Here is a 25,016-nt window from a genome sequence, read left to right as displayed (position 1 = left end):
ACGTCTCTGAATGTCCTTGAGTGGCCCAGGACTTGAACATCTCTGGAGGGGCCAGGAAATAGCTTTGCAGAGATGCTCCCCATCCAACATGACAGAGCTTGAGAGGATCAGCAGGGAATAATGGGAGAAATACCCCAAATACAGGTGTGCCAAGCTTGTAGCGTCATGCCCAAGAAGAGTCGAGGCTGTAACCGCTGCCAAATGTGATATTTCAGTTGTTTATTTTTAATACATTTGCTTTGTCATTATGGAGTATTGTGTGTAGATTGATGGGGGGGGGGGGGGGGGGACAATGTAATCCATTTTAAAATAAGGCTGTAACGTAACAAAATGGGGGAAAATTGAAGGGGTCTGAATACATTCCGAATGCACTGTGTGTGTATATTTTTAACATAAAATCGTATTTTTTATATATTTTAGTCCCTATATTTTAGTCCCTTTATGTATTTTAGTCCCTGGGTTTATTGTCCCTGTAAACCCCTGCATTAATCCGGCCCCACACACACAGCAGAGTTTACATTTCAGAGTAGTTCCGACTAGCACATGAACACTGCATACATCCTAACGAAGTAGCCTACTCCCTTCTGGATGTTACATCCTCAATAGGTCTACTGTAGGAATACTGGGTATTTTGAAAATGAGCTAGTCAAGGGTATGTCTGACAATCACTTTCTCCAAAAGGCCTATTCCCAATAAAATAATTAGTTTTTCCTAAATACGGATTTATAATTTAGAAATAAATTCACAAACTCTTCATTGTGTGCATTTCTGCCTAGGCCTGTGGACAAACGCCTGACGTCATAATCAACTGATTATGACCTCAAGCCTCACACTGAATTGCGTGAATTTATTTTAAAAAACATAACATACATGTAACACAACACAATATCAAGTTAAGTATGCATATCGTTGGTGCAACAAACCCAAGTCAGGTATCTGCTTGATTGAGGAGATTGTACAAGATTACGGTAATATTTTCTAAATGTGATGTCCCTGATTTTACATGTGCATGTCTCACACTTTTGATGAATTAATTTTAACTTTCAAGATTCCGTGGAAAATTGCCACGATGATTAATCTATCAAGAGAAATTGGGAAAACTGTTGCTGACACGATATTGCCACAGGGTGGCGCACATTGTCGTGTTTTCTGTTCGAAACGATGAGAAGCCGACAGGCAAGCGACTTCTGGCCCGCCGGCTCCTCCTCTTCCAAGCTGTCAAGTACAGCAACCTTCACGTAGCTGTCCATGTAGTAACTGTATCAGATTGTAAAAGTGTTACGAAGAGCAAAAACAAAGTGGTTGGCTCATTTATTACCCCGTTCTGCCGATAGGTTAGTGGTTGGAAATGTATTGGGCTGCGTGGTTGCAACTGGCCAAGTTATCTTTCAAATTGGAAGTGGTTTGACAGCTCGCTGCCTATGCCTTGCCCACGAAGGCGCCCCAACAACGGAGTAAGTCAGGACAAATATCTCCGTTATTTTACACCAACTTTGTTTATGCACTTTTAATTGTACTACATGCTGTGAACTCGTGATGTGCTGTCAGCTTGCTAGTTAGCAAGCAGATGAATGACTTTTTCCCCCCTCTTTTGGTGATGATGCGTTTGTTTATGTCCGGACAGACAGCGTCCGATAATGTCCAGCAGCAGTTTGTTGATCAAATGTAGCTAACTAACTTTAGCTGTTTTTTTAGCTGGCTATGTTGCTGGCTAGAACGAAGCTAGAATGTAAATATTTCCACTTGTCAAGAGGACTTGTGGGGGTAATGACCATCTTGCAAGCTGCTATAGCCGATCTAAGCATTGTTTTGTAAAATGAGCCATGCAATCTTATTAGATTTGTACACAGAACCATATATCTAAAAAGTTTGCCAAAATATGTACACGCGATGCATTCATGGATGTTGTTTCTCAGTATGTGTGTCGTTATATGTGCATTGCTGTGCACACTGTCTGTCTGTCTAAGTGTGTGGTGGTCTCTTTTACCTGGCTTTATGCCAGTAGTCATCCTATCTATTCCTTCAATGGCTTCCCCGTTCTACCCCACCCTGAACACAGAGCCCTCACTTTCCAACCCTCACTCTCTCCGCTGTAGTTCACATAGGAGGAACATCATTCAATGTACTTATTAGGATCAGCTTCAAGTTGTTGTGGCAACACATTCACGTGTTTGCTCGTGTCTTTTTGTGTCTTTAGTATCAGTGTCCTTTTCAGTGGAATAGAGGAGGTTTGAGAGAATTACAGTACAATATGTTCCTCTCTCGGTGAAGATAAAGGTTATTATATACCCAGAGGAAGGTAATAGGGCTGGGAATTAACAAGGGACCTCACAATAAGCTTTTTGCTATTTCAAATGGTCACCCATATTGATCAGGCCATACCTGGCCTGCCGGGCCGGGCCACACCCAACAAACTGGAGCAAAAAGGCTACCACAAGGATTGTTGAAGAACATGGTGCACTGTTTTGGAGAAACGTGTCCTTCAGTACAAACTGTCACACAATGTAGGCTAGTAAAACGTTTGAACTTTAATGAACTGAATGCACACCGGGCTGGTTATTATTTTCCCGAGCTCGTGGTGTTGGCTCTATCCCACTAGTCCGACCAGTGGCTGTTTGTCTGTCAGTAACCATGGAAACTAACATGCACTGTATCCGGCCTACTAGCGGCCTAAGCAACCTAAACTTGTTACTGTAGTTGTTAAACCTGGTAATTAGTGTGAGTCAACTTCCTTTTCGCTGTCAACTCTGTCCTCTAAATGTGCATATCAGTCACACAGATACACGCTCTAGCTTCCTGTCTCTGTGAACATACAAACACACATCATCTCACTCCGCACGTGCCTTTCCCCGTATTTGAGCTTCTCCGCAGTACTTGTCTGCTAATTCTAATCAGTGTTAGGCCTGTTTGGAAGTTAAAGTTCATTCCCAAACAGCCTGGCTTTCTATGCTGTCTGAGTAAAATGGATTTGGTAGCTCTAGCCTTTTCATATGACTATACCAATTATACTTGTGTTGTATTCAGTCCTACACAAGATCTACTGAGAAACCTTTTTTATTGCACACTCAAACACACACTCACACCCATTGTACCATGCCCAGAGCGTGTGTGAGAGAGAGAAAGCAGTGTGAGGTGCTCGGGAGTAACTGGATTAGAGATGATACAGGAGAGCATCTGCCAGAGAGCTCTCATACCACCAGCTCAAGGCTACCCTTACACTACCGAGGCTATTTATTGGAAACCTTTAAAAAAAACTAAAGTAACTCTTGTGTTAACAACTTTTATTTGACCGTTACTGTAAATAAAGTCCTACGTGTGAAGACCTGTAAACCCAGTGAATGTTACAACGTGTGCTATTATTGATAGGTGTGTAAGTGATTCCTCCAACTTAAATCGGCTTGTCACGCAGTAGCCTATATGTGGCATTGACACTTCTCTATTTCTCTCTCTGTCAGACATGTCGCGACGGAGTATGAGGCTGGTTTTAGGGGGATACTACAACCAATCCTCCGAGGATGACGAATCCTCCTCAGTTTCCTACAGGGAGAGCCCTGTGAGGTGTGTGTCTTCCATGTTGTACAGTATAACCTTATACAGTAGCCCTAATACTTTCTTTAACACCATGTCAAACTCTCCCTCTCTCTTCTCTCTTTCTCATCAACCTCCTCTCTCTTTCTCTCTCTATCAGGGTCTTTACCAAGAGGAAGAGAGGGGGTCATAAAGTGGCCTCCACTCGTACCTCCAGCCGGGCCAACAGCGTGGCTAGCACCACTAGCACGATGGAGCCACTCAGTAATGCTGAGGACAACATTGGTACGGTTCACCCCACTTTCTGCATCCACGGTCCCAATGACACTCCCTCAGTTACTTTCACCGTCTACTGTGCACTCAGTAATGTATGCGTTGTATTACAGTGAGCTAGGTAGGTTAGCTTTGAATTGTAGTTACATAGCTAGGGTAGCTGCTTTTTTGTTGTTGTTAGTTAGCTAGCTGGCAAGCCTTTTCTGTCTGTGGTTATAGTTATCTATTATGGCTATTCAAAACGGACCATCTGACCCTCTCTCTTTCTCCCCGCAACCCTTGCCCCTCAGGGGTCTCAAGTTTGGTTCAGAGGAGGAAGACCTTCCAGGAGCCTCTCAGTGTGGCTCCAGCACCAGCCCCCAGCCTGAATCTGGCTCCTAGCCCCAGGGGCTTCCCCTCCTGCCAGACCAGCCTTAACCAGGCCCAGAGCCAGAGCAGCACCATGGACAGCTCTGGTTACTCCTCTTCAGAGGCAAGACGTTTCAAAGGATACTCTGGATACACTTCTTTGTACGGACAAAGGGCTAGCGCCAGCCAGAGCTCTGGCGCCAGCAGGAAAAGCGCCAGCTGGAGTGAGTAATGTGTGGGTGTGTGCTTGTTTGTTAGCATTAGCATAGCGTTAGCTTGTCTAAATGCTTTAAGCTTGTTTGTTAGCATTAGCTTGTTTCTATGCTTGTAGTCTGTTTGTTAGCATTAGCTTGTCTCAATGATTGTAGCTTGTTTTTTTAGCATCGGCTTTAACTCTGTCTCCTCCTGTAGCCCCTCCGTTTGTCCCTGCCGGTGTGGGGAAGGCCATTCTAATTGCCTTCCTCCTCCTCTTGACTTTTGGTGAGTGGCATCACACCCCATAATCATACAGTCTATAGTTATATAGAACTGCTATGAAAAGAACCAACAGCAAGCTGTGTATACTTGCACTTTTACTTTATTGGTGCTAGATGTAAATTGTCCACACATGACATCCCTAACCATTGAGGCACTAACAGAAGTACAACACATACTATACAAGCAATAATGTAGACACAATAATGTTCACACATCTAAATGTTGTCTGTGAAACCTGTACGATACGGTGCCCCTTGGCGTATTCAGGTCTATTCTGCCTCTCTCTGCTAGGCTGCTGGCACCTTGCCCCCTTAGTATGGTCCACCCTGACTCCGACTATGACCCTGAACCGACCAGTCATCATCCCGACTCCACCCCCTGTCTTCAGTCTGCCTCCCAAGGCTATGGTAGGATCTGATAGGACCACATACCCGCCAGTCATCTCTCTATCATCTTTCTCTTGATTTGAAAGGATGCTGCATTGACGCACTGCATATGTAACCTACTCCTGGATTGTACAGTAAGGTTTGTCAACTCCTTCTGCAGGATGGAGCGTCGGTATTCAATTCTGCTTTGGAAGCCAAGATGAACACCATCCTGGTAAGAGAGACAGAGAGAGAATACAAACTATAGTTCATTTGGGTTTATTCATTTTTGCTGAACTGAGTTGTGCGTGTTTCTCCCGCAGACAGAAATAGAAACACTTAAGAAGAAAGACCACCAGCAGAAATTTGTTACCGAGGTGAGTACTCTACAGCGGTGGTTCCCAAACTTTTTATAGTCCCGTACTCCTTCAGACATTCAACCTCCAGCTGCGCACCCCCTCCTCTAGCACCAGGGTCAGTGCACTCTCAAATGTTTTATGTTTTTTGCCATCATTGTAAGCCTGCCACACACACTATGCATTTATTAAACATAAGAATGAGTGTGAGTTTTTGTCACAACCCGGCTTGTGGGAAAGAGCTCTTATAGGACCAGGGCACAAATAATAATTATATAATAATTAATCATTTTGTTCTTTATTTAGCCATCTTACATATAAAACTTTATTTGTTCATTAAAAATTGTGAATAACTCACCACAGGTTAATGAGAAGGGTGTGCTTGAAAGGATGCACATAACTCTGCAATGTTGGGTTGTATTGGAGAGAGTCTCAGTCTTTAATCATTTTCTACACACAGTCTGTGCCTGTATTTAGTTTTCATGCTAGTGAGGGCCGAGAATCCACTCTCACATAGATACGTGGTTGCAAAGGGAATCAGTGTCTTAACAGCACGATTTGCCAAGGCAGGATACTCAGCACAGCCCAATGCAGAAATCTGGCAGTGACTTCTGATTAAATTACATTTAATCGTTTTGCTAACCCACTGTTCCCCGGTAGGCCGTCATTGTAAATATGAATTTGTTCTTAACTGACTTGCCTAGTTAAATATAAAAAAAATCCTAGATTCAGATCATTCAGGTGAGAAAAACCTCACCCAGATAGGCCAGTCGTGTGAGAAACTCGTCATCATGCAAGCGGTCAGACAAGTGAAAATGATGGTCAGTAAAGAACTTTAAACTCGTCTCTCAATTAAAAAAAAAAAAAATGTGTCAATACTTTGCCCCTTGATAACCAGCGCACTTCTGTATGTTGTAAAAGTGTTACATGGTCACTGCCCATGACATTGCATAGTGCAGAAAATACACGAGAGTTCAGGGCCCTTGCATTAACAAAGTTAACCATTTTCACTGTAGTGTCCAAAACGTCTTTCAAGCTGTCAGGCATTCCCTTGGCAACAAGATCCTCTCGGTGGATGCTGCAGTGTACGCAAGTGGCGTCGGGAGCAACTGTTTGCACGCGCATTACCACTCCACTATGTCTTCCTGTCATGGCTTTTGCATCATCAGTACAGATACCAACACATCTTCACCACCAAAGTCCATTTGATGTCACAAAGCTGTCCAGTACTTTAAAAATATTATCTCACTGGTTTCCAGTGGTTTGCAGAAGAGGATGTCTTCCTTAATTGATCCCCCAGAAACGTAACAGACATATACCAGGAGCTGTGCCAGGCCCGCCACGTCTGTTGACAAATCCAGCTGTAACGCATAGAATTCACTGGCTTGTATGCGAAGCAGTAATTGTTTCAAAACCTCTCCTGCCATGTCACTGATGCATTGTGAAACAGTGTTTGATGAAGTCATTGTCTGTATAGTTTTTTGGGCCTTTTCCCCCAGCATTGTCCCAGCCATATCCGCGGCAGCAGGAACAATTAAGTCCTCCACAATAGTATGGGGCTTGCCTGTCATCGCCACTCGGTAGCTCACCATATAAGGCGCCTCTAGCCCCTTCTTATTAATGGTATCTGTCGATTTTATACAGTTGAAGTTTACATTTAAACTCAGTTTTTCACAATTCCTGACATTTGATCCTAGTAAAAATTCCCTGTCTTAGGTCAGTTAGAATCACCACTTTATTTTAAGAATGTGATATGTCAGAATAATAGAAGAGTGATTTATTTCAGCTTTTATTTCTTTCATCACATTGACAGTGGGTCAGAAGTTTACATACACTCTATTATTTGGTAGCATTGCCTTTAAATTGTTTAACTTGGGTCAAACGTTTCGGGTAGCCTTCCACAAGCTTCCCACAATAAGTTGGGTGAATTTTGGCCCATTCCTCCTGACAGAGCTGGTGTAACTGAGTCGGGTTTGTAGGCCTCCTTGATCTCACGCTTTTTCAGGTCTGCCCACAAATTTTTTATACGATTGAGGTCAGTCCTTTGTGATGGCACTCCAATACCTTGACTTTGTTGTCCTTAAGCCATTTTGCCACAACTTTGGAAGTATGCTTGGTGTCATTGTCCATTTGGAAGAGCCATTTGCAACCAAGCTTTAACTTCCTGCCTGATGTCTTGAGATGTTGCTTCAATATATCCACATAATTTTCCTGCCTCATGATGCCATCTATTTTGTGAAATGCACCAGTCCCTCCTGCAGCAAAGCCCACCCACAACATGATGCTGCCTCCCCCGTGCTTCACGGTTGGGATGGTGTTCTTTGGCTTGCAAGCCTACCCCTTTTTCCTCCAAACATAACTATGGTCATTATGACAAAACAGTTATATTTTTGTTTCATCAGACCAGAGGACATTTCTCCAAAAAGTACGATCTTTGTCCCCATGTGCCGTTGCAAACCGTAGTCTGGCTTTTTATGGTGGGTTTGGAGCAGTGGCTTCTTCCTTGCTGAGCGGCCTTTCAGGTCATGTTGATATAGGACTCGTTTTACTGTGCATATAGATACTTTTGTACCTGTTTCCTCCAGCATCTTCACAAGGTCCTTTGCTGTTGTTCTGGGAATGATTTGCACTTTTTGCACCAAAGTATGTTCATCTCTAGGAGACAGAACGCGTCTCCTTCCTGAGTGGTATGACGGCTGCGTGGTCCCATGGTGTTTATACTTGTGTACTATTGTTTGTACAGATGAATGTGGTACCTTCAGGCATTTGGAAATGGTTCTCAAGTATGAACCAGACTTGTGGTCTACAATTTTTCTTCTGAGGTCTTGGCTGATTTCTTTTGAGTTTGAAGGTAGGCCTTGAAATACATCCACAGGTACACCTCCAATTGACTCAAATTATGTCAATTACCCTATCAGAAGCTTCTAAAGCCATGACATCATTTTCTGGAATTTTCCAAGCTGTTTAAAGGCACAGTTAACTAAGTGTATGTAAACTTCTGACCCACTGGAATTGTGATACAGTGAATTAATCTTGCCAAAACTATAGTTTCTGAACAAGTAATTTGTGGAGTGTTTGAAAAATGAGTTTTAATGACTTCAACCTAAGTGTATGTAAACTTGCGACATCAACTGTACATGTTTTACTACTCTAACGTCGTCTTAATTCTCACTCAAACTCCTGTGGCTTATTTTTCAAATTGGCATGTTTCGTTTCTAAATGTCTGCGCAAGAGTGAAGATTTCATCAAGTTGTGAGATAGTACTTTTGCATATATTTATTTTCATTTATTTTACCTTTATTTAACTAGGCAAGTCAGTTAAGAACAAATTCTTATTTTCAATGACTGTGTGTATCTAACCTAACGTAGCAGATAAAAAAAAGTGTATAATGTCCAGAGGTCTGTTTTATAATAACGAGATGCTCATGTCTCTGCTCTGATATTGGGAGTCGTTGTCTCAAATGAGGAAAGGCAGGCGACAAGCTGAGGTCCAAAATAAGCCCATAGAAATGCATTGGGCTTATTTTGGACAGATTCTGGCGAGAGTGAAACCTTTCACTTCGCCTCTTCCTCTCTGATCTGTCTGAGGTGGAAAAAAACTGGTGCAGTGGGTTATGGACATTGAGGTTAATTACCACATTTCTGCGCTGAACTAGGTTGAAAAAAAATGTCAAGTTGGTTAATCGCTCAGCACCAATTTAATTTCCAGGGTTTTATACTATAGCAGTGTTGTTATTTACATACAGGGTTGAGATGTGGTTTCTGTGCTTATCTATCCCAACAGATGGTAGAGCGACTACAGACAGACTTGACAGACGTGAGGACAGACATGAGGAATGTGAGAGTGGACAGGTGAGTGTTTATTTTATTTAGTTATTTAACATATATTTAACTAGGCAAGTCAGTTAAGAACAAATTCTTATTTTACAATGACGCCGTGGGCCAATTGTGTGCCGCCCTATGGGACTCTCGATCACAGACGGTTGTGATACAGCCTGGGATCGAACCAGGGTCTGTAGTGACGCCTCTAGCACTGAGATGCAGTGCCTTAGATTGCTGCACCACTCGGGAGCCGGCCCCATTCAGAAACTACCCCTAGCTCCTTACCCAGATTTGAAAGGATTTAAGACATTGGTGAATAGGAAAAGTATGAGACAATCTAACATCCCAAACTAGCCAGCAGCATACCACCCTCCATACCACCCTGCATCCCACTGCTGGCTTGCTTCTGGTTGGTTCCTAGATGGGAGACCAGATTCTGCTGGAAGTGGTGTTGGAGGGCCAGGAGGAAGCACTCTTTCCTCAGGTCAAAAATATATATATCCCAATGCCCCAGGGCAGTGATTGGGGATACTGCCCTGTGTAGGGTGCTGTCTTTTGGATGGGATGTTAAACGGGTGTCCTGACTCTCTGTGGTCACTAAAGATCCCATGGTACTTATTGTAAGAGTAGGGGTGTTAACCCTGGTGTCTTGGCTAAATTCTCAGCTGTCCCTCATACCATCACAGTCAAACATATTTTTCTCACTAAATAGACGTTACAATTAAGGTCACAGTTATGAAAACTTAGGACACTAAAGAGGCCTTTCTGCTGACTCTGAAAAACACCAAAAGAAAGATGCCCAGGGTCCCTCCTCATCTGCCCGAACATGCCTTTGGCATGCTGCAAGGAGGCATGAGGACTGCAGATGTGGCCAGGGCAATAAATTGCAATGTCCCTACTGTGAGACGCCTAAGACAGCACTACAGGGAGACAGGACGGACAGCTGATCGTCCTCACAGTGGCAAGACACGTGTAACAACACCTGCACAGGATCGATACCTCCGAACATCACACCTGCAGGACAGGTACAGGAGGGCAACAACAACTGCCCGAGTTACACCAGGAACGCACAATCCCTCCATCAGTGCTCAGACTGTCCGCAATGGGCTAAGAGAGGCTGGACTGAGGGCTTGTAGGCCTGTTGTAAGGCAGGTCCTCAACAGACATGACCGGCAACAACGTTGCCTATGGACACAAATCCACCGTCGCTGGACCAGACAGGACTGGCAAAAAGTGCTCTTCACTGACAAGTCACGTTTTTTTCTCACCAGTGGAGATGGTCGGATTCACGGTTATCGTAGAAGGAATGAGCGTTACACCAAGGTCTGTACTCTGAAGCGGGATCGAGGTGGAGGGTCCATCATGGTCTGGGGCGGTGTGTCACAACATCGGACTGAGCTTGTTGTCATTGCAGGCAATCTCAACGCAGTGTGTTACAGGGAAGACATCCTCCTCCCTCATGTGGTACCCTCCCTGCAGGCTCATCCTGACATGACCCTCCAGCATGACAATGCCACCAGCCATACTGCTCGTTCTGTGCAGGATTTCCTGCAAGACAGGAATGTCAGTGTTCTGCCATGGTCAGCGAAGAGCATGGATCTCAATCCCATTGAGCACGTCTGGGACCTGTTGGATCGGAGGGTGAGGGCTGGGCCATTCCTCCCCAGAAATGTCCGGGAACTTGCAGGTGGCTTGGTGGAAGAGTGGGGTAACAGCTCACAGCAAGAACTGGCACATCTGGTTTAGTCCATCAGGAGGAGATGCACTGAAGTACTTAATGCAGCTGGTGGCCACACCAGATACTGACTGTTATATTTGATTTTTACCCCCCCTTTGTTCAGGGACACATTATTCCATTTCTGTTAGTCACGTGTCTGTGTAACTTGTTCAGTTTATGTCTCAGTTGTTGAATCTTATTATATTCATACAAATATTCATACACATGTTTATTTTAATTGATTCTATTCTATTGTAGTGTGGATCCTTTGGATTGGGAACGTCGTTTGAGCCAGCAGACAGCCGGCTTCTCCAGTCAGGTAGACGACCTCAAGGAGCAACACACACACGTCAGGGGGAGAGTCGCTGCCCTGGAGGACCAGACTGCCACGGTAATGTACACACCCACAAACAGGTACACAAACCTGGTCAAATTTATAGCACTTAACTTGTGCTGAATAACTGAAATATGAATGGCTGAGTCCAAAATGGCACCCTATTCCTTATGTAGTGCCCTGGTCAAAAGTACTGCACCTATAGGGAATGGGTGCCATTTTTGGACTCCGACATCATGAATGATGAGCCTTCCTAACCTAATGGATTTGGTGTCTGTTGTGTAGCTGCAGCAACAGGTCTACTCTGTCCAGAACCAGCCTCCCCCAGAGCCCAGCCCTACCAAAGCCAACGCACACCTGACCACCGAGCTCAAAGAGGCCATGGCCAAATGGCTGCATGAGAATGTGCCCCAGAATGAGCCACGGATAGTGAAAGAGATTGTGAAGGACTGCAGTCCTCCATTGGCCGACAGGATGCCGGACTTTGCCTTAGAGTCCCAAGGTGCCAGCATTGTGAGCACTCGGTGTTCCGAGACATACCGCACCCGCTCGGCATGTGTGACCTTCCTGGGCATACCTCTGTGGTACTCCTCTGAGAGCCCCCGCACAGTTATCCAGGTACCTCTTTCTAGCTCTTTTTATATCCTTTCTTTCTTTGTTTGTTGCCACCATGTCAATAGGAATCTCCACTCTCCTTTTCTCTCTGTCTCCTTTTCTTTTTTGCATTTTCTAATCTAACTAAACGTGAACCTCACCTGTCCCCGCCCCTCAGGGCCAGCCTGCGCAGGCTGGGAAGTGTTGGGCGTTCCACGGTGCGCAGGGCACCTTAGTCATCGCCCTGTCTCATCCCGCGCGCATCACCCACATCACCCTGGAACACCTGCCTGTATCCACCGCCCCCACCGGACGCATCGACAGCGCCCCCAAGGCCTTCTCTGTCTATGTGAGTCACCTCTGACATCTGACCTAACTGTGATACCGTGACCACCCTCCCTATTCCATGTAGAATCTTCTGTCGGACATTTCCCACCGAGATGTCTGGAGCAGTACGCTAAGGACTGGTTTCTCCCTTAAAAGATCTCACTCGTCTATTTCTCTCTCTGTGCAGGGTATGTCCACCGAGACAGAAGACGGCACCTGCCTGGGAACCTTCACTTATGACCAGCATGGAGAGCCAATCCAAACATTCCAACTGCCCGTGAGTCGCGTCATTCAAACTTAGTCAGGGTTAGGCTAGCTAGGTTTAACTTTTGGGGCTTGCTACAGCTGAAATCTGCCACACTAGTTGAGTTTCTCATGCTAACTCTTTATCCTTCCTGTTCTCTCCCTCTCTTTCTCTCAGAACCCTACCACTCAGAACCCTACCACAGCCATCTATCGCTATGTGGAGCTGCGCGTTCTGAGTAACTGGGGTCACCTAAAGTACACGTGCGTGTACCGCTTCCGTGTTCACGGACACATGGCCCCATCCTCCACATGAGAAGGGCTCACCGTCCACCATCTACCCCATCCGCAGACCTCAGAGAGGCTACGCTTTCATGTTCCGTCAACATCATGACAGAACAGTCTAAATAAATCCCTCTATTTTGCAGAATCAGGGTGGTTTCATACACTGGCTTCTGTCTAGTGCGAGGTTAGAGGTCGTGAGGTTAAAGATCTATAGTGATTTATTTTTTTTGTGCTGACCTGGTGGGAGTAAGGGGATGGGTTTTTCTGAGATTGAAGTTTGTGTGCGTGTGCTTTTGAGCATAGATTGTTTGTTTGCATTTTGTCTGGCCACAGCAGGCAGACATTTCAGATTGTACCTTGAAGGTGTGTGTATAACAGTCCTGCCTGTGTTACTGGACTCTTATTCAGTTATTTCGTTTTCTTTTATTTGTATCTTATACAACAGTTGAATTATGTTGAGAAAGAACGTTGTTGTGGATGTATATTTTGCAAGTATCAAGATGTATTGTTAATATATTTTATTGCGATTAGGATGTAATGTGGTTGCAAATGATTATTTTCTGTTGCTCTGAATGACTATAAAAGTTTTTGAAGTACCTTGCCAATAGGCATCCTATTGAAGGATGTATGATATGATTTGAGATGCTTGATATACAGGCGTTTCCGTTTCCTTACACAATAATACCGAATAGAAAGAAATAGGCAGGCACACTCCATGAATATTGTCTTTACTCAAAAAACCATCTTAGTTTAACATTTAGCCTTTTTTTTTTTTTTTTTACAATTCAAATCATTTTGATAGTAGTGAAAGCACATCCAGGCAACTTCCCAGATGCAAGGTACAAATCATAGAAAATAAATACATATTTATTTTGTCTTGAATAACTCTTTCCTCTCAAAAGCAATGAGTCCAAATGTCAGGGTTTCTACTTCCAAACATTTGTAAATGGTACAAAAGTAACCTACTCATTGCTATTGTATGATTTAAATAATCTGAATGTTTTTAGGAGTCATATGTGACTTTTTGTACATTTACAGTATTATTGATTTAAACATTTTGCAGTAGTGGTAAAGACTAACAAAAGACTTGATTGTAATCAAATACTAATATGAGAAAATAATCATATGATTTGCTCTCAATAGCACTTTTAGGTATTTGTTTTGATCTGAAGTTACAACAACAACTCCGGGTCAATTTCTGTTTACTTATTTTCTGTTGAATTGGACAAAGAATGTTTCCGTTAGGAATGCAATTTAAATTCCTGAAATGACTGGCAATATATACATAATGAATGTGTATGACATCTTTTTCTTCTCTTTTTAAAATACCCTTTTTTTTTGTATGTTACTTTCATGCAATTAGTTATTTGAAAGCGAGGCATCTTAACAGGTATTTCAGAAGTTTAGAATTTTTTTATTTTTTTTTATACTTTTAGCTAGGTGTGTGTTCAATTGGCACAAAACAGAATCTTTGTTTATTTTTTTTAAACAGTAGGATAAAAAAAATGTTGGTAGTACCTGAACTTGTTCCATAAAAAAAATGCTCAATTATTTTGTTGCAAAACATTTTTGCTACATTGTGCTCAACAGAACACGGCCCAGGTGAACGTAATAGTCATATTTATTTAATTAGGGTCATTGTATTAAAAAAAAATATATATATCTTTAATCAGTGGTCCAACTTATTTAATTGATTTGTTATTGATGATGCATCATTATTGTAGCATGTAATTAATGCAGGCTAATATAATGAGATAGCAGAAGTCTTCCCGTTGACTGTTATAGCCGGGGTGCTGGCCTGTGGTAGAATAAGGTTAAGAGTGACATTGAGGTGACTAATGAAACGTAACTTCTGCTTTTACCTCTTGATTATTTTCACTGCAATCGCTCAGCAATTCGATGCATTCATTGATTTTATATATAAAGATTTTGAAAAGATGATATGTTATTTTGTTAAAGTATAGCTAAGTTCTATGGTGCTTAGGTTTTATACACACCATAGACTTAAATCACAGGGATTCACATGGAGTTATGTCACTATACTCTCTGAAATGTGCACTTGTTCACTTTCTATCAGGGATTGCTTTAAAAAAAAAAAGGGTAATCTGGAATTGTTACATCCATTTTTGGACTTTAAGATGAACTAGATGGTCCAGCTAACCATAATGATAGATTTGTTTCACTGATGGTGTTGTCCATGTGCTTGTGTGTCGTTATTGTTAATACATTTGCAAAAAGTTCTGAACACCAGTGTTTGCTTTGTCATTATGTGGTATTGTGTGTAGGTTGATGAGGGGGAAAACTCTTTAATACATTTTAGAATAAGGCTGTAACAAAATGTGGAAAAAGTCAAGGGGTCTGAATAATTTCCTAATGCACTGTATTCAGTTAGGTTGAATAGGAAATACATCATATTTAATATTTTGTACCATATTTGTACTGTGTACTTGCTTGTATCATTGAAAGTGACTACACCTCAGGAATTTATAACTATAAAGTTAAGATTTTAACCAGCATTACTAGTTATTGTTTATGGCCTGCTCATGAAAAATAATTCGATTACATTTAGTTACATTTAATATGAAGTGAAAGCCCTGTAAATTTATTGGACCCTGATTCAGTGATTGATAGGAGTGATGACCAATGGGGGCTGAGTTTTCACCAATAACATTACCAGGGTGGCTGTAGGGATACAGTTTCTCTGTGAAGTTGCAGCCATAGAAAGAGTAGATATCAGACCTGGCCTCCACATTATAGATTGACCCTCCTCATGATCCACAAACACCCCCATTTCTGAGACTTCTCATCCAGAAAGAGGTGAGTAACGGAAGTGGTAAAGGTTTCATATTTATCCCTATTACTCAGTCCCACATTCCAGTATCCATCCTTAGGTCACCGTGTCAACACAAAATCCTTCCTGTTGATGGGACTCTCTGGCCACTTAACCCCCAGTAAGCCCCCCCCCCCCCCCCCCCCCCCCCACACACACACATCTACATTAAACCTCTTTGGGTTGTCAGGGAGATTCTGTGTTCTGCCTCCAATCACACGTGTTTCCTGTCCTCAGGCATGATGAGTTGAAGAGTTGCTGTATCAGGGTCCAGAGTCACAGCCACTGCATCCTCTTCAGCTATTTATGTATTTATTGTCTCCTCCAGTTGAGACACAGCTCTCTCCATACACAGCTTACTGTAAACACTGATCTCATACCAGCCCTTGGTAAGTGTAGGGAGGTAAGTGTAGGGAGGTACAGGGATAGGGGGCTTTGGTGGAGGTGGTCATCAGTATGTGAGAGCTGCTTCAGGTCAGTGTGTCTCCTACATAGATCAGTGATTCCCTGCTCCAGCTCTTTAATCAGCCCTAAATCCAGTTTCTCGGCTGCTTCCTGCTTCTCCTGAACAATGTCAATGAATTCAGCCCGGGTTCTCTCAGTGGAGAGGGCCAGAGCAGTGAAGACCTGCAAGCTGTCTGCTATCACTCTCTCTGCATCTTTCTTGCTGAGCTCTACTGAGTGTTTGGTCTCCTGAACCTTCTGTAGTCACTCCTGGATCATCTGCGGTTCTTGTCCCTCCTTTATCCCCAACGTAGCCTTCCTCTCTACTAACTATTTTTTAGAGTAGGATTCCCCGACAGGCGGCCAACGGGACGAATGTGGCCCCGCGAATTTTCCTTGTTGGACATAAAAGACTGTAAAATTACCAGGAAATCCACTTCAAGTGATTTACATTTTGTAAATCTGTTCCCAAGTATTCCAGTACATAATAGAGACACGTGATTAGGGGTGTTACGGTGACAGTATTACCGCCACACCGGCAGTCACCAGTCATGACAGCAGTCAAATTCCACACTGCCTAGTCACGGCAATTAGCTCTGATGCTGCTGATGTTCAGTAGTAGCCTACCAAATTTGCCTGGTACTCAGCATTCTATTGTTCCTCTAATCACTCTGACATCAATGCAAATGTAATCAAAAATCGAATCAAACACTTCATGAGAGCCCATCACAACTAAAGTGGCCAAATAACTTCTTAAAATTAAGCACATTAAATCAGCTTTACAACTGGTGTAGAGCATAACTGGCATACATACACCAAGCAGCAACTGAGTTTCAAGTTTGGGGGAAATTATTTTCTCCATAAATATGCGCCTTTATAATAAAAGCATTACATGCATATTCGCATTTGCGGTCACTTTTGAGAACGGCGTTCTCCCGCTAATTTATTGCATTTTGGAACATGTGCGTTTATAGCCTCCTGCCGTGTGCGCATTGCTGCGCTGATAATGTGAAGAAATAGCCTACTAGTTTATAAACATTTTAAGCTAAACGTTCTGATCTGTTGCGTCAGCCTCATTGCTTAAAAAAGTTTGTTTGATGCTAGGGGTTGTATTAATTCCACAACTGCCCAAATCAAATCAAATTTTATTGGTCACATACACATGGTTAGCAGATGTTAATACGAGTGTAGCGAAATGCTTGTGCTTCTAGTTCCGACAGTGCAGTAATATCTAACAAGTAATCAAACAATTTCACAACTGCCTAATACACACAAATGTAAAGGGATGGAATAAGAATATATACATATAAATATATGGACACACTGGCATGTGTCCTAGACTATGTTTGGAATATTTATTTCTCTCACAGAATAGGTCAACTTGTGTACTATGGAAACCTATGTCAATCCCCATAGTACAAAAGTTGATAGGCTAGTGCTTTTGCTGTTTGTTAGGCTTACTCATCTTGTTGGCTGGCGATAAATATATGTGGACCATTCAATCTGGATGGTCAACAGTTCACACCTTGATGTGAATTACAGTAGAATGAGACTTTCTTTCCCCCTCTGGTATTTAACCCAAGGAATGTTCTTTGTTAACAGACATTTTCCTGACGAAACTCTAACACAGTCAAACGTGAATACTGGAACAATAATTCTAACATAGGAATGTGGGGAATGGTTAGTTGGGAGCTATAGACAACAAATTTCATATAGATTTTTATTTTGTGATGTCATAAAAATTTGTATGGGCGAAATACTGAAACTTGGTAAGTATATATCCTTTATCAGTCAAGCTTCCATCCAATACGTTGTGCTTATAATATAAAAAAGTATGAAATTATTTTTGTTAGAAATGTGATTTTAGGAGTCATAGGAGATAACCTGCAATCATATCCTTCGCACAGTAAGTAGTCACGTCCCGAATGAGGTCAGAAGAGCGTGTCAGCCCAATGTAACTTTCCCTTTTGACCAGAGTGCTTAAAAAGACTAGTTAAGAATGAACATTTCAGACCAGAACATTGCCAGGTTGCAGCTGTGCATGTAATGTGGTCTGAATCCTGAACCTTGAATAATCAACACGATGTGTAGGCGAGAATCTCACCTCCAAGACAATCACTGGTACGGCTTATTAGCTGTCCTAAGTCAGATATCGAGAAAAGCAAATCTAAGCGGTACCATCATACTACTCTTCAAACCATCCCATCCTACTACGAGTCTCAAAATCACCGGATTCTCCTACCATCATCACCAATGGGAACCATCGACACAGCTGGCTATCTTCCAGAGTGAACAACAGTAGAAAAGACGGGTCCAGACCCTTTAGGACAATCAGAGCCTTACAAGCGTGCCACTGAAAGGCCAACCCACATCCTTCCTAAGAAGGACTGGTTCCGACAGAGATAAATGGCGAACAAAGGCACTCACACGTAAATACATGAATGATGTCTTATTCCAAATGGTTGGCAGTTTGAGTGCAAAGTATATGATTAATGTGAGAATAGTTATAAATGTATCCACGATAAGTGTCGCCCCCCCCCCCCCATTCTCTGTTGTAATAAGCCGTCATATTGTGTCAGTCCACTAGGGACCTTTGTCTCATGTAAAGGGTGTATGTTTATTCTGTGTTATTATTTAGTTCGCTAGTAAATAAATAATTTAACCAATTTGTGTAGTACTGAATCCTGGGTTTTTTGTGGATGCAAGGAGGTTACGACGGTTCAGAATGATGATATGGTATGAGGTAATGATTAATACGTTGACTGTTTTATGGATGTGATAGGTAAAGACATTTAGAGTTTAATTCGGGAGACGGTAACTCTTTAAACAAGCTCTTCCGGGGTGCCCCAAATTCTAATGAGTTAATTGTAACATGACTTGATTTAATTGGGTAAAAATGAAACAGATTTAGTTGATTACAGTCATCAGTCATCAATTTAATGAAAGTAAAGTCACGACAGCAGCCTTAGAATGTCCTAAAAATCAAAACTTATAGCCCAACATTTGTATCACAACTAAAGTTCCATAAATAGCTCTAAATTAAGTGTATAAGAGGACCTGTTTCTTTGCTAGCTGCTAAACACAGAATAGCCTCATGTTTACACTCCCTCGTGTAGTTTGGAGAAAATATCCTTTCTATTTTAGTCAGCTATGTTCAATTGTATTCTTCCTACTATAAAATAATGCCACAAAATTCTACACAAATCTTGTCTGCTAAATGAACTAGTGTTAGCCCACGGCCATATTATGGCATAGCCAGATCAGAGCCTAACAGAAGGACAATTCATTCTGTTATTCTGAAATAGATTACATTTTCTTCATATCATGTTTCTTTAGACCTGTCTAAAATTAGATAATGGATTTATTGTAAAAGTGTAGGCTATATTACAAGGATTTATTTGACTTTTTAAAATGTAGATGTTCCATAGGTCTGCATCTGTGGCTTGTAGGCTATGTGTGGAAGCCAGGAGATGCTAAACATGTTTATGTTAATTAACGGTCAATTACCGTGATACCAGCAGTTATTTGCTTGACAATCACCACCTGACACACCGCCTGACCGGCTGACACACCGCCTGACACACCGGCTGACAAAATAGAAACTCTCCAATTAGTTATATTGGACTTCAAATCAAATCAAATGTTATTTGTCACATGCTTTGTGAAATACAGGTGTAGACCAACAGTGAAATGCTTACTTACGCACCCTTCCCAACAATGCAGAGAGAACGATATAGAACAAATAATGACACGAGGAATAAATAAATGCACAATGAGTAATGATAACTTGGCTATATACAGGGGGTACCGATACTCCAGCACTTTTGATTCAACATTTTTGATCTGAAAAGTTGAGGTGGGATTTGATGGGGTTAAAGTGCAGACTGTCCGCTTTAATTTGAGAGTATTTTCATCCATATCGGGTGAACTGTTTAGAAATTACAGCACTTTTTCTGCATAGTGTGTGTGGACCATGTTCATTCCTTAGTGATGTGGACACCCGTGGAACTTGAAGCTCTCGACCCGCTCCACTACAGCCTGGTCAATGTGGATGTGAGCGTGGCTCGGACCTCTGTTTCCTGTAGTCCATGATCAGCTCCCTTGTCTTGCTGACATTTAGGGAGATATTGTTGTCCTGGCACCACACTGCCAGGTCATTGATCTCTCTATAGGCGGTCTCGTCGTCGTCGGTGATCTGGCCTATCAACGTCGTGTCGTCAGAAAACTTAAAGATTGTGTTGGAGTTGAGGGTGAACAGGGAGTACAGGAGAGGACTAAGCACACACTCCTGAGATGCCCCCGTGTGTTGAGGGTCCGCGTGGCGGAGGTGTTGTTGCATACCCTCAGCACCTGGGGGCACCCCATCAGGAAGTCCAAGGATCCAGTTGCAGAGGGAGGTGTTCAATCCCAGGTTCCTGAGTTTAGTTGAAGAGCTTGGAGGGCACTATGGTGTTGAACACTGAGCTGTAGTCAATGAACAGCATTCTTACATACTGTCGGTGTTCCTCTTGCCCAGGTGGGAGAGGGCAGTGTGGAGTGCAATAGAGATTACGTCGTCTGTGGATCTGTTGGGGCGGCGTGCAAACTGGAGTGGGTCCAACGTGTCTGGGATGATGGTGTTGTTGTGAGCCATGACCAGCCTTTCAAAGCTTTTCATGGCTACAGATGCGAGTGCTAGTCATTTAGACAGGTTACCTTGGCCGAGTTGTGTCTGTTGTTCAGGCTGATCTCGCCTTTCCAGGAAAAACCCTTTGACCTTTGACCGGGAAATAATAAAACCTCTATTGGTAATTGAGTCTGATTGTTTCTTCTGGATTGATCATGTATTAAAAGCCATGGCTGCAATGCCTCCGTTTCTCTTAGCATTTCAAAAAAGTGACTTCTTTGTATTTTCCTGTTACCGTGTCTTGTGCCAGAAACTTTTTGAAGCTTCGGGAGAATAAAGAAGAAGAAGCAGTATTGTATATCTCATTAAACCAAATAATAAGAGTAATCCACAGGCAATAATCCAACAAAATGTTTTACTGACGTCCAGCTGCCATACAGGAGCATTAAAAACAACATGTAAAAATGAACATTTTCCCATTTCGAGGTCATAGATAATGGGGAAAAAAAAGGTTTGGGATATTGCATTAAAACGATCAGTGCAGACACCGAGGAAATTTGAGACATGTCCGGTGTTGGCTCGTTTGGTCAATGTTTGGGGTCGGCTCATGAGTATGACCTCTATTGGTTGATTTTCCTACTGAGTTGTGAATCAAACAGCCTCTTATATCACAAGTGTCTTTTTTTACCATTCACAGAGACCATGTGTGTGGAGCTTCCCAGGGGATGTGGGGTCTTGGTAACCAGGGCAACAGTTCATCTCCCATTCTTCTCAGGACATTGGACCCTATAGCCCACCCTGTAAGCTTGCAGATACACACGCGCCTGGTTGATCCTGCAACCACAGAGAACCGTCAGATTGGGGGATAGTGTGTGTAGTGCAGTGTGTTTGAGTGATGGTTTGGTTGTGTGTTCTATAAAGGAGTGTTTGTGTGTGTGTCTGAGTGAGTGAGCGAGTGAGTGAGTGAGTGAGTGAGCGTGCGTGCATGTGTCCATGTGTGTGAGATCTGTCACCTGTACTTGGTGCAGAGCTGAACTCCCAGGGGTCCACAGCGGTCAACGTAACTCTCCCTCACACCCTTCCTGACGGCACGGGCCATACTGACCACGGTAGTGACCACAGGACACGTCCTGATCAACACACACAAACAAATGGAGAGAAACTCAGGCCGGGATTCATTCAAAGGGGTGCTGCAAGCGCTGCTCACTACACTGCCGACAAATAAGGAATGCCGTGCAGCTTGTTGGTGCTGGGTTGGCTGGTTGGTACTCACAGCCTCTCACAGCGGATCCCGGCCGTGCCCTCTGGACAGGTGCACTTGTTGTGAGGACTACAGGTGGCACCGTGGTGACAAGGGGGCACACAGCGGGTGGTCACTGCTACAGACACAACACATTGAGATGTATTATTCTCACGCAAAGTCACCTGAGTCATACTGTACAAGCACATTAACATACACATCCCTGTCTCTCTTTCACACGCAGGCATGTGCACGCACGGACACACACTTACACACACGCACACACTCACCTGTCTCACAGAGACTCCCAGTAAAGTCACTGGCACAGCGACATCTGTTGAGGCCCACACACACGCCACCATTTTTACAGGGCTTTTGGCACTGCACAGGCTCTGGGTGAAAAAAACACACACAATCAGTGATGCCTTCACATTGTAGTACTGAGATACAGTACTATCACCACTAGAGGGCAGCATATCATTATCTTATTACCTATCTGGCAGCGAGCGCCTTGCCACCCTACGACACACGTGCATTTGTTGACATCTACGCACCTCCCTCCATTCTGACAGGCTGGTGTGCACAGAGCTAGAACACACACACACACACACGTCACACACAGACACATATTTTTGTAAAATGTGTGACCATAAGTAGCTTTGGATAAAAGCGTCTGCTAAATGGCATATTATTATTATACTGTATATTTGTGGCACGGAAATTCACATTTTTAACTAAATATAGCACGTTACAGACAATGTTCCCTCTAAACTGCACAGAGAAGCACAAGACTGAACTTCCCTCAACTTTCAAGAGTTTTCCCCCTTGGTTAACACTACCAACGTTTCAACATAATAATATCCACTTTGAATGCAACATACCCGAAACAAAACATACTATGCAAGACTTAGTATGCAAAACTAACTATGCAAGTGCTTTTGTTGTAGGCAGAAGGCATCGGAGTAGGATGCTATTGCCTTGACACTAACAACTCAGACCCTTTTTTCCTTTATCTACTTTTCACCCCTTTTTCTCCCCAATTGGTAGTTACAGTCTTGTCCCATCGCTGCAACTCCCGTACGGACTCGGGAGAGGCGAAGTTCGAGAGCCATGGGTCCTCTGAAACACGACCCTGCCAAGCCACACCGCTCGCTTAACCCGGAAGCCAGCAGCACCAACGTGTCAGAGGAAACACCGTACAACTGGCGACCGAAGTCCGCGTGTATGCCCCCGGCCCGCCACAAGGAGCTGCTAGAGTGCGATGGGACGAGGACATCCCGGCCAGCCAAACCCTTCCCTTATCCGGGACGACATACAGACAGGCTGGGCAAATTGTGCGCCACCTCATGGGTCTCTCGGTCGCGGCCGGCTGTGACACAGCCTAAGATCAAACCCGGGTCTGTAGTGACGCCTCAAGCACTGCGATGCAGTGCCTTAGACCGCTGCGCCCATCGGGAGGCCAAACTCAGCCCCTACTCTACACAGACCGGTGCAGCATAACCAATCAGAGCTGAAGTAGGCACATATGCAAATAGACCATTGCCATATATGGATCTGTGCCATTCAATTTGAAGAGGACTGTGTTGGAGGCAGTGTTGTATTTTGATACGGTTTTGAATAAGCTCAGTAGCCAATAGGCAGAGGGTATCATCATTTGTCTGATTCTCTGTAATAATGGTATTGGAATAACAATGCATTTTATTTTGTAGTGGTTTCTTGCATCAAACAACACAACATTTTCAGTCACCTCCTTGTCTGGAGGACAACTGGATAAACAGGTTAATGTCAAGCCCTGCATGTTTTTTTCAAAAATGCTCATACAATGTAGACCTACATTTTCTTCTACTGTAGGCTGAAGGATAGAACAGCTATTTCCATGTTAAAATGTTATGGGATGCATTCTTCTCCATTGTTTTTGATGGTAGGATACTGGTTGACCTACATTATGATCAAATAGCCACAGTAGCCTACTTGACCACTGTCTGAAGCTGTAACTTAAAGCGGGTACAGCCTCAGTGTTCACAGGAAACGCACACTGGAAGTTGCACAGAATTTTCAATGTTCATGTCTGTGCTCAGCGGACCTGAAATGTGCTATGTGCCGGAAACAAACAAGACGATAGTTTGTTAGTCTACTTACGTGAAAGGCACTGAGGGCCGGTGTAGTCCGAGGGGCAATGGCAGGTCTCCGGACGCACACAGCGACCACCGTTAGCACAGGGCAGCTCACACACAGCTAGGGAGAGTGAAAGAGAGAAAGCGAGAGTGAGAGAGAGAGAGAGGGGGATAGAGAGAGAGAGAGAGAGAGAGAGAGAGAGAGAGAGAGAGAGAGAGGGGGATAGAGAGAGAGAGAGAGAGAGAGAGAGAGAGGGGGATAGAGAGAGAGGGAGAGATAGAGAGAGAGGGGGGGTAGAGAGAGAGAGAGCGAGAGAGAGAGGGGGGATAGAGAGAGAGGGGGGGGGGATAGAGAGAGGGGGATAGAGAGAGAGAGGGAGAGAAAGAGAGAGAGAGAGAGAGAGAGAGAGAGAGAGAGAGAGAGAGAGAAAGAGAGGGATAGAGAGAGAGAGGGGGTATAGAGAGAGAGAGAGGGGGGGATAGAGAGAGAGAGAGGGGGGATAGAGAGAGAGAGAGGGGATAGAGCGGGACAAGAAAGTGGGATGAGAGAGAAGGGGAAGGAGGAAGAGAGAGAGAGAGGGAGGGGGGGATAGAGAGAGAGAGGGATAGAGAGAGAGAGAGGGATAGAGAGAGAGAGAGGGGGATAGAGAGAGCGAGAGAGAGATGAAAAGTGTCACAGTATGTGTCAGGGTGGGGGACTGACATTGGCTACGTCTGAAATGGCACCCTATTCCCTTATATAGTGCATGACTTTTGACCTGAGCAATGTACAGGGAATAGGGTGCCATTCCAGATGCAGCCCGCGTGACGGGGACAGTGTACCTGTGTGACAGCCAGTCCCCGTCCAGCCAGGTGGGCAGAGACACATGTCCCAGCGCATACATGTTCCTCCATGGGCACAGGGCGGGGAGCACATGGCTGAAACACGCAAGAAACACGCTATTCACGTCATGTCACAATGTTAAGGACACTTACTACACTGGACAAGAATATAAACGCAACATGTAAAGCGTTCGTCCCGTGTTTCACGAGGGGAAGTAAATCAATAAAAGTCGCAGACATTTTTCATACACACAAAAAAGCTTATGTTGCTCAAATTCTGTGCACAAGTTT

The 25,016-nt window shown here is 43.6% G+C and overlaps 1 protein-coding gene across 1 annotated transcript; it reads left to right on the top strand.

Annotated features, from left to right (window-relative positions):
* The first annotated feature begins 1,193 nt into the window (after positions 1–1,193).
* On the top strand, positions 1,194–15,179 carry LOC109902307 (SUN domain-containing protein 2). Its single transcript, XM_020498577.2, has 14 exons — positions 1,194–1,454; positions 3,456–3,558; positions 3,689–3,813; positions 4,092–4,373; positions 4,561–4,629; positions 4,918–5,033; positions 5,173–5,226; positions 5,315–5,368; positions 9,132–9,199; positions 11,145–11,277; positions 11,506–11,838; positions 11,993–12,163; positions 12,329–12,418; positions 12,563–15,179. Exons 2-14 carry the CDS (start codon positions 3,458–3,460, stop codon positions 12,698–12,700), a joined length of 1,734 nt encoding a protein of 577 aa, XP_020354166.1. The 5' UTR covers positions 1,194–1,454; positions 3,456–3,457; the 3' UTR covers positions 12,701–15,179.
* The last annotated feature ends 9,837 nt before the right edge of the window (positions 15,180–25,016 follow it).

This window comes from Oncorhynchus kisutch, linkage group LG13, assembly GCF_002021735.2.
Source record: "Oncorhynchus kisutch isolate 150728-3 linkage group LG13, Okis_V2, whole genome shotgun sequence".
Lineage (NCBI taxonomy): Eukaryota > Metazoa > Chordata > Actinopteri > Salmoniformes > Salmonidae > Oncorhynchus > Oncorhynchus kisutch.
The sequence above is the reverse complement of the archived record's forward strand: the minus strand, read 5'-3'. Positions and strand labels throughout refer to the sequence as shown.